The sequence below is a fragment of the Ranitomeya variabilis genome, chromosome 3 (assembly GCF_051348905.1).
Source record: "Ranitomeya variabilis isolate aRanVar5 chromosome 3, aRanVar5.hap1, whole genome shotgun sequence".
NCBI lineage: Eukaryota > Metazoa > Chordata > Amphibia > Anura > Dendrobatidae > Ranitomeya > Ranitomeya variabilis.
Genome location: NC_135234.1, coordinates 379,427,417 through 379,439,905, shown reverse-complemented (window position 1 = coordinate 379,439,905; position 12,489 = coordinate 379,427,417). Strand labels below are relative to the sequence as shown.

Genomic DNA, 12,489 nt, shown 5'->3' with positions numbered 1-12,489 from the left:
GAGGCTTAACCAGTCACCGCTAGCACAGTGAGAAACAGTCTCACGGTGCAGAGGCGAGTTCACCGCAGTGAAATGCTACAGGGCATGTGGGAAGAGCCGGGTAAAGCGCCAGAATTAGTGCATCTAATAGATGTGCCTTTTCTGGGCAGCTGCGGGCTGCTATTTTTAGGCTGGTGGGGGCAAATATCCATGACCCCTTACCAGCCTGAGAATACCAGCCCCCAGCTGTCTGCTTTAGCAAGGCTGGTTGTCAAAAATGGGGGGACCCCACGCCGATTAAAAAAAAAAATTAAAAAAAATTAAATAATTTAAAAAAATCAGAGTAGGAACCCCTCTATTCATGATAACCAGCTTTGATGAAGCTGACAGCTGAGGGTTGCAGCCCCCAGATGTGAGTTTTGCCAGGCTGGTTATCAAAAATACAGGGGAACCCACTCCTTTTTTTTTTCCAAATTACCGTATTTTCTGGCGTATAAGACGACTTTTTAACCCCTAAAAATTGTCCCAAAAGTCGGGGGTCGTCTTATACGCCGGGCACGGCGTGTGCAGGGAGCGATCCTGGATGTTCCCAGGGTCTGAAGGAGAGGAAACTCTCCTTCAGGCCCTGGGATCCATATTCATGTAAAAAATAAAGAATAAAAATAAAAAATATGGATATACTCACCCCTCCGAGAAGCCTGGCTGTCACCGCAGAGCGTGAAAGACCTTCGATGACGTCACGGTCAGGTGACCGGTCACATGAGCGGTCACGGACCAATCACAAGACTGCGACGTCATCGCAGGTCCTTCACGCTCTGCAATTCTTAGGAACGGAGGCAGACGCTTGCAGCGGTGACAGCCAGGCTTCTCGGAGGGGTGAGTATATCCATATTTTTTATTTTTATTCTTTATTTTTTACATGAATATGGATCCCAGGGCCTGAAGGAGAGTCTCCTCTCCTTCAGACCCTGGGAACCACACGCCGTATAAGATGACTGGGCGTATAAGATGACCCCCGTCTTATACAGCAGGCATATCCCAAATTCCATATTTTATATGGAAAAGTTGGGGGTCGTCTTATACGCCCAGTTGTCTTATACACCAGAAAATACGGGTATTTATTTACAGCACTGGTGCCGGCTGATAATACTCCCATCAGCTTCCTCCTGCTCACGCTGTTATTGTAGTCCCATCAGCTGACACCAGTGACCGGAGGTAAAGTTTATACCTCCGATCACAGCTGCTCGCTCACGCTGTCTTTTGCAGCGTGGGAACTGCTGCAGTCTGACCGGTCATGATGATTTTACTGACAATCAGAAGCTGTGTTTGCTGCGCTGTCATGCACATGACAGCGTGACAAACACTGGATGTTGGGACCCTCCATTCAAGTGAATGGGGTCCGGGTGCTATTCTGGTACCCGAACCCGAACTTTTTGTAACTGTTCGGCTGAACCCGCCTGGCTCGAACATCCAGGTGTCCACCCATTTATAGTTAATGGGTTTAGATTCTGTGTGAACCAAATATATATATCCGTCATGCTGTTACTGCACATATAAGAAAATGATTTCAAGGCTGTTTTGTTCCTTTGATGTCACACATGTATTGTTATGGGAATTTTGTGTATATAGGTAACATGTTTTCTTTGCAGCTCTTTGACACCACAAGTCTAGAACATCAGAAAACGTTTCGCACAGAGAGACCAGTTAACTCCGCAGCATTATCGCCAATCTATGATCATGTAAGTAGAAGAAATTTGTCTTACACTAATTATAGAATGACCTACTCAGTATATGCTAGCACCTAGTAGTTGAATTTTTACTTGACATATAGATTCCTATGATGACAGGGATTGGACTATAATGTTCATTACTCTGTCACCTCATTGGGGGACACAGGACCATGGGTGTTATGCTGCTGTCCACTAGGAGGCGACACTATGCATAATCTGAAAAAAATTAACCGTGGCTCCTCCTCTGCAGTACACACCCCTGAACGGCGTCAACCTTCTCCAGTTTTTGCTTAGTGTCGCATAGGAGGCACACCTAAGATTTTTTACTCCGTTTTTTTTCCCGACGGATTACAGATGAAGAAAAGTGGGTCTCCTGTGAGACTCCCGGCATGGCTCCTTCCTCGGCCCCCTATTATGGGGTGCCCGGTTGAAGTAGAGATGGCTATTCCCCATGTTGCTCCTTCCCCAGTCCCTCGGGTGCTGGTTCGAAGTCGAGACAACCCCCCCCCCCCTCCTTCCCCAATTCCGTTTGGTTTCTGGGTTGAGGTCGAGGCGAGGATAAAGGCCCCTGAAGGTGACAGCAGCACCCTCTCTAATCCCCCTCTGGGGGCATTAGGTTGAGACGCCTCAGGTAGGGCCTGTACAGGCAGCATTCTGCAGGTCCCAGCAATGGGCCAGCACACTACGTCTGCATCCAGGGTCCCCAGCCCAGCTGCGGGCTCCTGTCGGGGCCGGGGGGAGTGCAGGCAGGCATGGCACAATACAGACACAGGGCTCCCTGCGCCCCTGTCTCTGTGGCAGCACCAGCTCTATACTGCCTCGGGGACCCCTCACAGAGCCCCCCTTCTGCTCATAGCCCCACCGCTATACTGCCTTTCAAATCCGGGGGGGGGGGGTTCAGATCCGACACCCCCCCCCGGACTTCGGCGCCGACTTGGAGCCTTCCTGGCATCTCTCAGGCATCTAATTTAGGCCCCGGCTTCGGCCTAGCTGAAGCCGCCGCCTCCTCTCCGACCTCGGCCCGCCCCCCGGGTGACAAATATGACACTCTACAGCGTCATAGAGGGGCTGGATCGAGACAGAAAGGGCGCGTTTTTACACAGCTTTGCCGCCTTTTATCTCAGCTCTCCACCCCTTCTCCCCCTGCCTCTTCTCCTCGGCGGCCATTTCTACTGCAGCAAGGATTAACCCTGCATCTCCTGGTCAGCAGGACCAGGCCAGCCAGTCTCTGGGGGGCACAGGACTGTGGATCTTCGGCGCTGGACCTAGGGGCAAACTGGTGGGGTAAGATCACAGCTGGGTTGTTTTACTTGGCTGTTAATCCATATTCCCTATAGGGTCCTCTGCATATATACCCCTCTGCAGGCCCTTCTGCACTCTGTGCACTATGCCGGGCTCAAGGTCCAGGAGAACCAAGCAGGACTGCTATTAAGCATTCTGCACAGCCTGCAGGACCCCTCTCCCCAGTGGCAGCACGTACGCACTGCCAGGACTGCATCCAGACTACTGCGTCAGAGACCCAAGAAGCCCCTGCCAATGCCTCGGTGTCTAATGCCACGCCGGAATGGGCTACTCAGAGGTCGCAATCTATGACGCAGTCTATAGATAACAAACCTCTACATTGCTTCAGGCTCTGCAGAGTCATGCCTCGGCTATGACCATTACCCAGCAAAGGGAGAGCTTGACTCAGGAACAGAACGACCCTGGCACATCCACATCTAGGTCAGGACGCAAGCGGACCCATAGGTCAAGTCCATCTGCGTCATCCCATAGCACACGGTCATCCCCTTCTAGGGAGATACACCGTAGTTCCAGGTCATCTACACCGTCCTTTTCCAGGGGCAGACAATGCAGATCTCTGCAATCCCCGACCAGAGAAGGCCTCCTCCCCAGCTCACCCAGCAGGGGACGCCTCAGTGATACACAGGATTCGGAAGGCATCTGTGACTCCAACTCAGACAGGGAAACGGAGGGGTCCCTGATCCCAATCCCTCCTAGCAATACAGCGCTAGTCGAGGACATAATCTCTTCCATCCATCAGGTGCTGGACATTTCTAATCTGCCACCAGAGGCCCCAGAACAAGATTTCCTTTGAAGGACCTCTGAAGCCGCCTAAGGATTTCTCTAACCACCCAGAGTTTAAAGCGATCCTTAAAAAGCAGCTCTCACAGCCTGAGAAAAAATTCGCTAATTGCAAATATCTGGTGGCAAAGTACCTTTTCCCACAGAAGGACACCAATGAATGGACAGATCCACCCGAAGTGGACCCCCAGTCTTTAGACTAGCAGCACAGACCCTCTTTTCACTGCCAGATAGCTCAACCCTCAGGGACGCAGCAGACCGGCAGGTAGAACGCATGGCTCGTTCAATTTTTTTGAGGTGGCAGGCGCCTCCCTGGCTCACGCGTTCGCTTCAGTTTGGGCTGCCAAGGCCATCCTGGCTTGGGCCAAAAATTTACAAGCTGGCCTCCAAGCATCTGCTCCTGAGCTGTCGGACCAAGCGGTTCAAATAGCAGTTGTAGCAGATTTCATGCTTCATGCAGCTCTGGTTTCAGCAAGGGGCGTAGCGGGGATAGCATCAAACGCCATCACGATTCGGCGTATCCTCTGGCTGCGGAATGGAAAGCGGATGCAGCCTCAAAGAAGTCCCTCACGCACCTCCCGTATCTCAGTGGGTGACTTTTTCGGTGAAGAGTTGGACACAATGATACTCCCGGTGGCGTTGGTTAAGAGTACCTCTCTCCCTCAACTGAAACCTATACGCACTTACAAGAAGTGTAACAAACCCGATTCCGATCCTTTCAGAATTCCTTGGGCTGGTCCGTCTCACGTCCAGCACGTAACCGTTCCCCATACAGGGACAACTCACGGTCGACGCAAAGGTCGGACAAGACCTGGCAGTTAAAAGCAGGCCAGTCAAAGCCCAAAGGAGGAAAACCTCAGACTTTTTTCTCGGTCCCCCATGACAGCACTACGGAGAGAGGGGATCCGCCCTTCAGGGACAGGAAACCTACAGATAAAAGGGCGGTACCTCTCCCTCGCATCAGTTGGTTTCCTGTCCCTGACGGGGAACCTCTTCTCGGTGGTACCTGAGAAGCCGTATCACGGACCGGGACCGGGCAGTCGGGTTCCGGCAGCGAGGAGGCTCCTGCCGCTGCTTGTCCGGCACCCGAAGCCGCCACCGCTGGAACCGAGGGGTTCTTCAGGGTGTGCGGGGGAGAGACCGCCGCCAGACTCTGAGGGAGGAAGGGGCGCTGGTCACCCGGAGCTCCTGTGCCGGCTACTGCACGCTCCGGGTGCAGAAAGATGGCCGCCGCTCCGGAAATGCGGCATTAACTTCCGGGTCATCTCCGCGCGCATGCGCGGTAATCTCCTCTCCCGGGTGGATGTGCGCAGGACCGGAAGTGCAGGTAGAACGCCGGAGGTGGCGCCGGATTCAAATAGGGAGATAGTGCGACAACTATGTGTGCACCATCTCCCTGTAACCATGGAGGATAGCGATCCACAACAGCTGCAGGCCAGGCAGCAGCACCATAAGAAGGTGGACCCCAAGAGCTCCAGAAGAAGTGGGTCTAGCAGTCGTTCCACGCAGCGCAGCAGATCTGCTGCAAGGACTAACTCCCCTCCTCAAGAGACTCCTCTACCAGACCCGGGCCCTCCTCCAGAACCGGTACCTGCCTCTACATCCCAATGGTGAGTGATCTCCGTGAAAGTACATATTTTATAATGGGGTTCCCTCTTCTCCCTTACTAGGGTAAGAAGAGCCTGGAGAAAAAGAAAAATAGGGCCTGCCCCACCTGTAGCAAAGCTTTGCCGGTAACCTGGAGCAAAAAGCTTTGTAAATCTTGCATTCAGCGTTTATTGTGTGAAGAAACCCCTGATTTCGCATCTGAACTTAAAACTATAATTAGATCTGAAGTTCAGAATGCCCTGTTACCTTCCAAAAAAGGGAAGGATAAGGTGAAGGAGACGGTATATTCCCACTCTGTCCGATCCTCATCTGAGGACGTGGATTCTGACGATTCTAAATCCTCCCTATCTTCCTCCGATGAAGATTCGGGCCGTCATTGCTTCCCACTAGAGGAAGTGGACGCTCTAGTCAAAGCCGTCAGAGCCACTATGGGGGTTGAGGATCCCAGACCCGATAAAACGGCTCAAGATTTAATGTTCGGAGGTCTGGGACAAAAAAAGCGGAGAACTTTTCCGTTAAATTCCAATGTCCAGACACTGATCAAAAAAGAATGGGAGAAACCGGACAGGAGAAATTCTTCCGTGCCCTCGCTTAAAAGAAAGTATCCCTTTGGTGCCTTGTCCCACTTCTTGGGACAAGGCACCAAAATTGGACGTAGCAGTGGCCAAAGCCTCGAAAAAATTTGCGCTCCCGTTTGAGGATATGGGTACCCTCAAAGACCCTTTAGATAAGAAAGCGGATACCTTTCTTAAAGGGGCATGGGAATCGGCTGGGGGTAGCTTGAGACCTGCAGTTGCAGCGACCTGCACCTCCAGGTCTTTAATGGTGTGTGTTGACGAGCTGGAAAGCCAGATTAAGGATGGGTCACCCAGGAGTAAATTGCTAGACTCAATCACTGCAATTAAGGCAGCAGCAGCGTTCCTAGCGGACTCCTCAGCGGACTCAGTACGTTTAACATCCAAGGCCGCTGCCCTCTCCAACGTAGCTAGGAGAACCCTATGGCTTAAGAGCTGGCCAGGGGACCTCCAAACAAAGCTGAAATTGTGTTCTATCCCATGTGAGGGGAATTTCTTATTTGGAGAAACCCTGGATGACATCCTCCAGTAAGCTGGAGACAAAAAGAAGGGGTTTCCAAATCTGGGACCAGCCCCATTTAAACAGTCCTTTCGGAACCGAAAAATTTTTCGTCGGAGACCTCCCAGAGAACAGAATAAATGGGAAGAAGGGAGAAGACGAGATAGAGGTTACCTTTTTGGCAACACCTCCCGTGACAAAAAGCCCTCCAAATGACATTTTCCCTACGGTGGGGGGGAAGGCTCAACTCATTTCTTCCTGCCTGGAAGAAAATATCCAACAACACCTGGATTTTAAAACTCATACAATCCGGTCTAAAAATAGATTTTCTTTCTCCCCCCCGAAATTACATAGTGACAAAAACAAGGTCTTCGGCAGCAGAACAAGCGGCATTAGAGAGAGAAATTATTTCTCTACTGCAGAAATCCGTAATTCAGGAAATCTCCACTCAAGAAATGGGGGAAGGGTTTTTATCCCCTCTGTTTCTAGTACCGAAACCCGACGGGTCCTTTCGGACGATTATAAACTTAAGAAACTTAAACAATTATGTAAGTTCAAAATGGAAACAAAGTCTACAATAAAAATTATTTTCCCAAATTGCTACATGGTCGTGATAGACCTAACCGACGCATACTACCATGTGCCCATCCACGAACAATCTCAAAAATTTCTCAGGATGGCGGTCTCCATAGAGGGAAAAATAAGAAACTTTCAGTACAGGGCCCTCCCGTTCGGGATATCAATTGCTCCGCGAATATTCACGAAAATAGTAGCGGAAATGATGGCCCACATAAGGGAACAAAACATTATCATAGTCCCATACTTGGACGATTTTCTTATTGCAAGCGACTCGGCTCAAAGTTGCAGACAACAAAGAGACCGAGTATTGTCTATTCTAACGGACTTGGGTTGGCTCATAAATATAAAAAAATCAAAGTTGGAACCCTGTCAAGTACAGGAGTTCCTAGGGCTGACGTTAGACTCCCAGGTTCAAGAATGCCGACTCCCGGGCCCCAAAAAAGACAAAATATTAACCATGATAGCACAGACCCTACAAATCCCCTCCATGACTCTAAGGAGGGCAGTGTCACTGCTGGGCTCTCTATCTTCATGCCTGCCGGCGATACCTTTCGCACAATTCCACACAAGGGAGCTTCAGTGGCACATACTAGAATGGCAGTTAATATTAAAAAACAATTTGGAAAGCAGGGTCATTCTAAATTCCTCTGTTATTCATTCCCTTCTCTGGTGGGGAAAGAACCAGAATATTTCAAAAGGAATTCCTTGGGTACCAAAAATATCTCGGGTAATAACAACTGATGCGAGTCCCAGGGGGTGGGGGGCCCACGTGGAAGACAGAGTGGCTCAGGTCAACTGGTCAATTCAGGAACTGTCAGCATCCTCAAACCAAAAAGAACTTTGGGCGGTGCATCGTGCTTTTCTATCTTTCCTAAACTACATTCGGGGACATCATGTCCGAATTTTCTCGGACAACATAGTGGCAGTAGCATATATAAATCACCAGGGAGGTACAAGGTCTCGGTCACTGATGAGTTCCTCCGCCAAAATTATCAGCCTTGCAGAAAAAAATCTACTATCCCTTTCTGCGCTACATATTCAGGGTTCAAAAAACGAGAAAGCAGATTACTTGAGTCGAACCCAGTTGAAACAAGGCGAGTGGTCCCTGAATCAGTCTGTATACAACCAGATCACGGGAATGTGGGGAACCCCAACAATAGACTTGTTCGCCAATTGCAAAAACAAAAAAGTAAGCAAATTTTGCTCACTAAGCCCGGAAGGGAATCCCCAGGCTCTGGATGCCTTTCTGATCCCATGGACACACAAGCTGACATACGCTTTTCCGCCAATCATTCTGATTCCGGCAGTCATTCGGAAAGTCAGAGAGGACAAAATAAAAATGATCCTTATTGCCCCGTTCTGGCCAAAGAGGACATGGTTTTCCTGGCTAAGGATGCTATCGGTCTCAGACCCATGGGTTCTACCGAATTTGCCAGACCTACTACAGCAAGGACCGATCTTCCACCCACAGGAGACGAACTTGCATTTGACAGCCTGGCTTTTGAACGGGGACTATTAAAAGAAAGGGGCTTCTCAGACAACTTAGTTGCAACATTGTTAAAATGTAGAAAACCTGTTACTACTAAAATATATGGGAAAAAAATCTTGTCTGTCTCCAAAGTAAAAATCCAGGAGGGACCCTCAATTAATAAAATACTTGAGTTCCTACAAAAAGGTCTGGAACAGGGGTTAGCGGTTAGTACTCTTAAGGTACAGATAGCAGCCCTGGGAGCACTCTATAACCAGAATATTGCAGCTAACCCGTGCATAATAAGATTCATTAAAGCGGTAACAAGAGCAAAACCTGTAGTTACCCAAAAGATGCCCCCATGGGACTTAAATTTAGTTCTCTCGGCGTTATCTAGTCCTCCATTTGAACCCATAGACATGATTCCCATTAAAACACTGTCACTTAAGACCATTCTTCTGGTAGCCTTAACATCTGCACGCAGAATAAGCAATATTCAAGCCTTATCCTCTAACCCACCCTTTACGAAAATAATGGTTGATAGAGTCACTCTTAGACCTGACCCGGCCTATTTGCCAAAAGTGGCGTCAAAATTCCATAGGTCACAAGAAATATCCCTGCCGTCCTTCTGCCCGAACCCCAAAAATGAGAAAGAGCAGAACTTCCATAATCTAGATGTCAGAAGATGCCTAGTCCAATACCTAGATTCCACCAGGGAGTATAGGAAGGAAGGCTCTTTGTCTGTTTTCAGGGTCCCAGAAAAGGATTCCGGGCATCTAAAGGTACTTTGGCAAGGTGGATAAAAGAGGCAATAGCGTTGGCATATTCATCCACGGGGAATGCGATCCCGGACGGTATTAGAGCGCATTCCACAAGAGCAGTAGCTACCTCATGGGCTAAGAGGTCAGAGGTATCAATAGAACAAATCTGTAAGGCGGCCACCTGGTCATCACCGTCAACCTTTTTTAGACACTATAGATTAAATCTAGCCTCTGTGTCTGACTTGACCTTCGGTCGAAGGGTTCTTGAGGCGGTGGTCCCTCCCTAAGCTTAGTCTCTGCAATTCTCTCCGTAGTGCTGTCATGGGGGACCGAGAAAGTCATAGTTACTCACCGATAGCGGTGTTTCTCGGAGCCCATGACAGCACTCGCTTATTCCCTCCCATCACGAGTGCGGTGAGCACCTTTAATTACATATGATTTATGTAGTTTATATAATATAGTCTAGGCACGGGGTTCCTTTTTTAAGAAATGTTATAATATGGTTTTTTCTCTGTTGTAACTAACCTGGAGGTCCTCCGATGCTCTGTAAACCAACTGATGCGAGGGAGAGGTACCGCCCTTTTATCTGTAGGTTTCCTGTCCCTGAAGGGCGGATCCCCTCTCTCCATAGTGCTGTCATGGGCTCCGAGAAACACCGTTATCGGTGAGTAACTATGACTTTCCTCCTCATGACTTACGGACCCCCAAAGACATCCCACCCGTAGGCGACTTTGCTCTTTTCAGCAAGTCTGGATGCCTACTACAGAAGACAGGTGGGTCAGGGAACTAGTGTCTTCCGGATACAAAATAGAGTTCAACTTCCAACCCACCGAACCGATTCTTCCTCTCTGTTCCCCGAAAACCGCCAGCCAAGGCTCGTGCCTTCCACCAAGCGGTTTCCTCGCTTCTTCAAGCAGGAGTCATAGTACCGGTTCCCGCGGCCGGGTGCTTCCGAGGGTTCTACTCCAATCTATTCGTAGTCCCCAAGAAAGGAGGCAGAGTACAGCCCATACGGTACCTAAAACAACTCCACAAATACGTACGGGTTCATCACTTCCACTGGAGTCCCTTCAGTCCATCATTGCGTCCATGGAGAACGGAGAATATCTCGCCTTCATAGATATACAAGACGCATACCTGCATATACCGATTGCACCTGCTCATCAGAGTTTTTTCTCAGGTTCGCAATCGACCAGGACCGCTACCTTGTTCGTGGCTCTCCCGTTCGGACTCGCCACGGCTCCCAGAGTGTTTACCAAGGTCATGGCGGCCACCATGGACGTCCTGCACTCCAGAGCCATAGTAGTCGTTCCATACCTGGACGATCTACTCATCAAGGCTCCTACCTTCAAGGACTGCGAGCTCAGCGTCTCAATCACAACCGACACTCTGAGTCGCATGGGCTGGTTAGTCAACCTACAAAGGTTGTCACCAACCCTGAGTCAATCTCTGACCTTCCTGGGAATGCTATACAACACCTCCAGGGGTCTAGTGCTCTTTCCCAGGGACATCCGCATCCTCCTCCGCAAACCCCCTCGATCTCTTCGGTTTGCCATGAGAGTCCTCGGCAGGATGGGGGCAGCAATAGAAGCGGTCCCATTTGGCCCAGTTTCACCTCAGGCCTCTCCAACTAGCCATTCTCAAGTCCTGGGACAGGAATTCTTTTTCCTCTCGACAGGGAATTCCAGCTAATGTCGTCAACCAGGAGGTCCCTGCACTGGTTGCTCAAGCCAACCTCGCTAGCAAAGGGGAAATCCTTTCTCACAGGTCAATGGAAGGTTCTGACCACCGATGCAAGCCTGACGGGTTGGGGTGCAGTGCACCTACACCACTGGGCACAGGGCAAGTGATCCCCAGTGGAAGCGACCATGCCCATCAACATCCTGGAAATTCGTGCCATCCTCCTGGCATTGAGGGCCTTCCATCACTTACTGGCATCCTCTCACATCAGAATACAATCGGACAATGCCATGACTGTGGCATATGTGAATCACCAAGGGGGGACCCGCAGTACCCAGACGATGTGAGAATTGTCACACATCCTCACTGGGTGGAGGACACAGGCTCGGTTCTCTCGGCGGTCCACATTCCGGGTGTGGACAACTGGGAAGCAGACTTCCTCAGATGACAAGGAATAGATTCGGGAGAGTGGTCTCTCCATCCCAAAATTTTTCGCCAGATCTGCCATCGCTGGGGGACCCCAGATGTGGACCTAATGGCATCCCACTTCAATGCCAAGGTCTCCAACTTCATGGCCAGAGCACACGATCCGCGGTCGCTCGGAGCAGACGCTCTGGTTCAGGACTGGACCCAGTTCCAGCTTCTGTACATTTTTCCACCTCTCCCCCTGTTATCAAGAGTGGTGAGGAAGATCAAGCAAGATGGAGTTCCAACCATCTTAATCGCACCGGTCTGGCCCAGACGTACATGGTACGCCGACGTCGTACAACTTTCAGCAGACGCCCCCTGGCGCCTCCCCGACCGCCCGGATCTTCTATCACAAGGCCCGTTCTACCACCAGAACTCAGGGGCTCTCAATTTGACGGCATGGCCCTTGAAATCTGGGTTCTAACCCAGGCAGGGCTCTCGACGGACGTCATTAGGACCATGATCAGGGCACGGAAGCCAGCCTCTGCCAAGATCTATGACCGTACCTGGAAAGTTCTCTTTACCTGGTGCGAATATCGCGGCCAGACCCCATTCCCTTCTTCCCTCCCCAAACTACCTGGTTTTTCTCCAATCGGGTCTGGAGGCCAGGCTGTCCCTGGGCTCGCCTAAGAGCCAGGTGTTAGCCCTCTCAGTGCTTTTTTTCAAAGGCGCACTGCTACCAAGCCGCGAGTAAGGACTTTTCTTCAGGGCGTTTCCCGATTGGTTCCCCCCTACAGACGACCACTAGAAACTTGGGACCTCAACCTGGTCCTGACAGCATTGCAGGAACTACCCTTCGAACCCCTTAAGGAGGTCCCGCTCCGCCTTCTCTCCCAGAAGGTGTTTTTTTTTCCTGGTGGCAATCACCTCGCTACACAGGGTGTCTGAACTGACAGCACTCTCCTGCAGACGGCCCTTCCTGGTTTTTCACCAGGACAAGGTAGTTCTCCGTACGGTCCCATCCTTCCTTCCGAAGGTTGTGTCCAACTTCCACCTCAATGAGGAAATTTCTCTGCCTTTCTTTTGTCCGGTCCACGTTCATAGAGTGGTGAAGGCTCTG

General features: G+C 50.4%; 1 protein-coding gene across 1 annotated transcript in view; it reads left to right on the top strand.

The window, feature by feature from the left end:
• The window catches only part of EIF3I (eukaryotic translation initiation factor 3 subunit I), a 36,747-nt gene that overhangs the window by 10,018 nt on the left and 14,240 nt on the right, over positions 1 to 12,489 (top strand). The window contains exon 8 of the mRNA XM_077296017.1: positions 1,629 to 1,718. Coding sequence (XP_077152132.1) covers positions 1,629 to 1,718 — 90 coding nt within the window. The remainder of the gene's footprint in view (positions 1 to 1,628; positions 1,719 to 12,489) is intronic.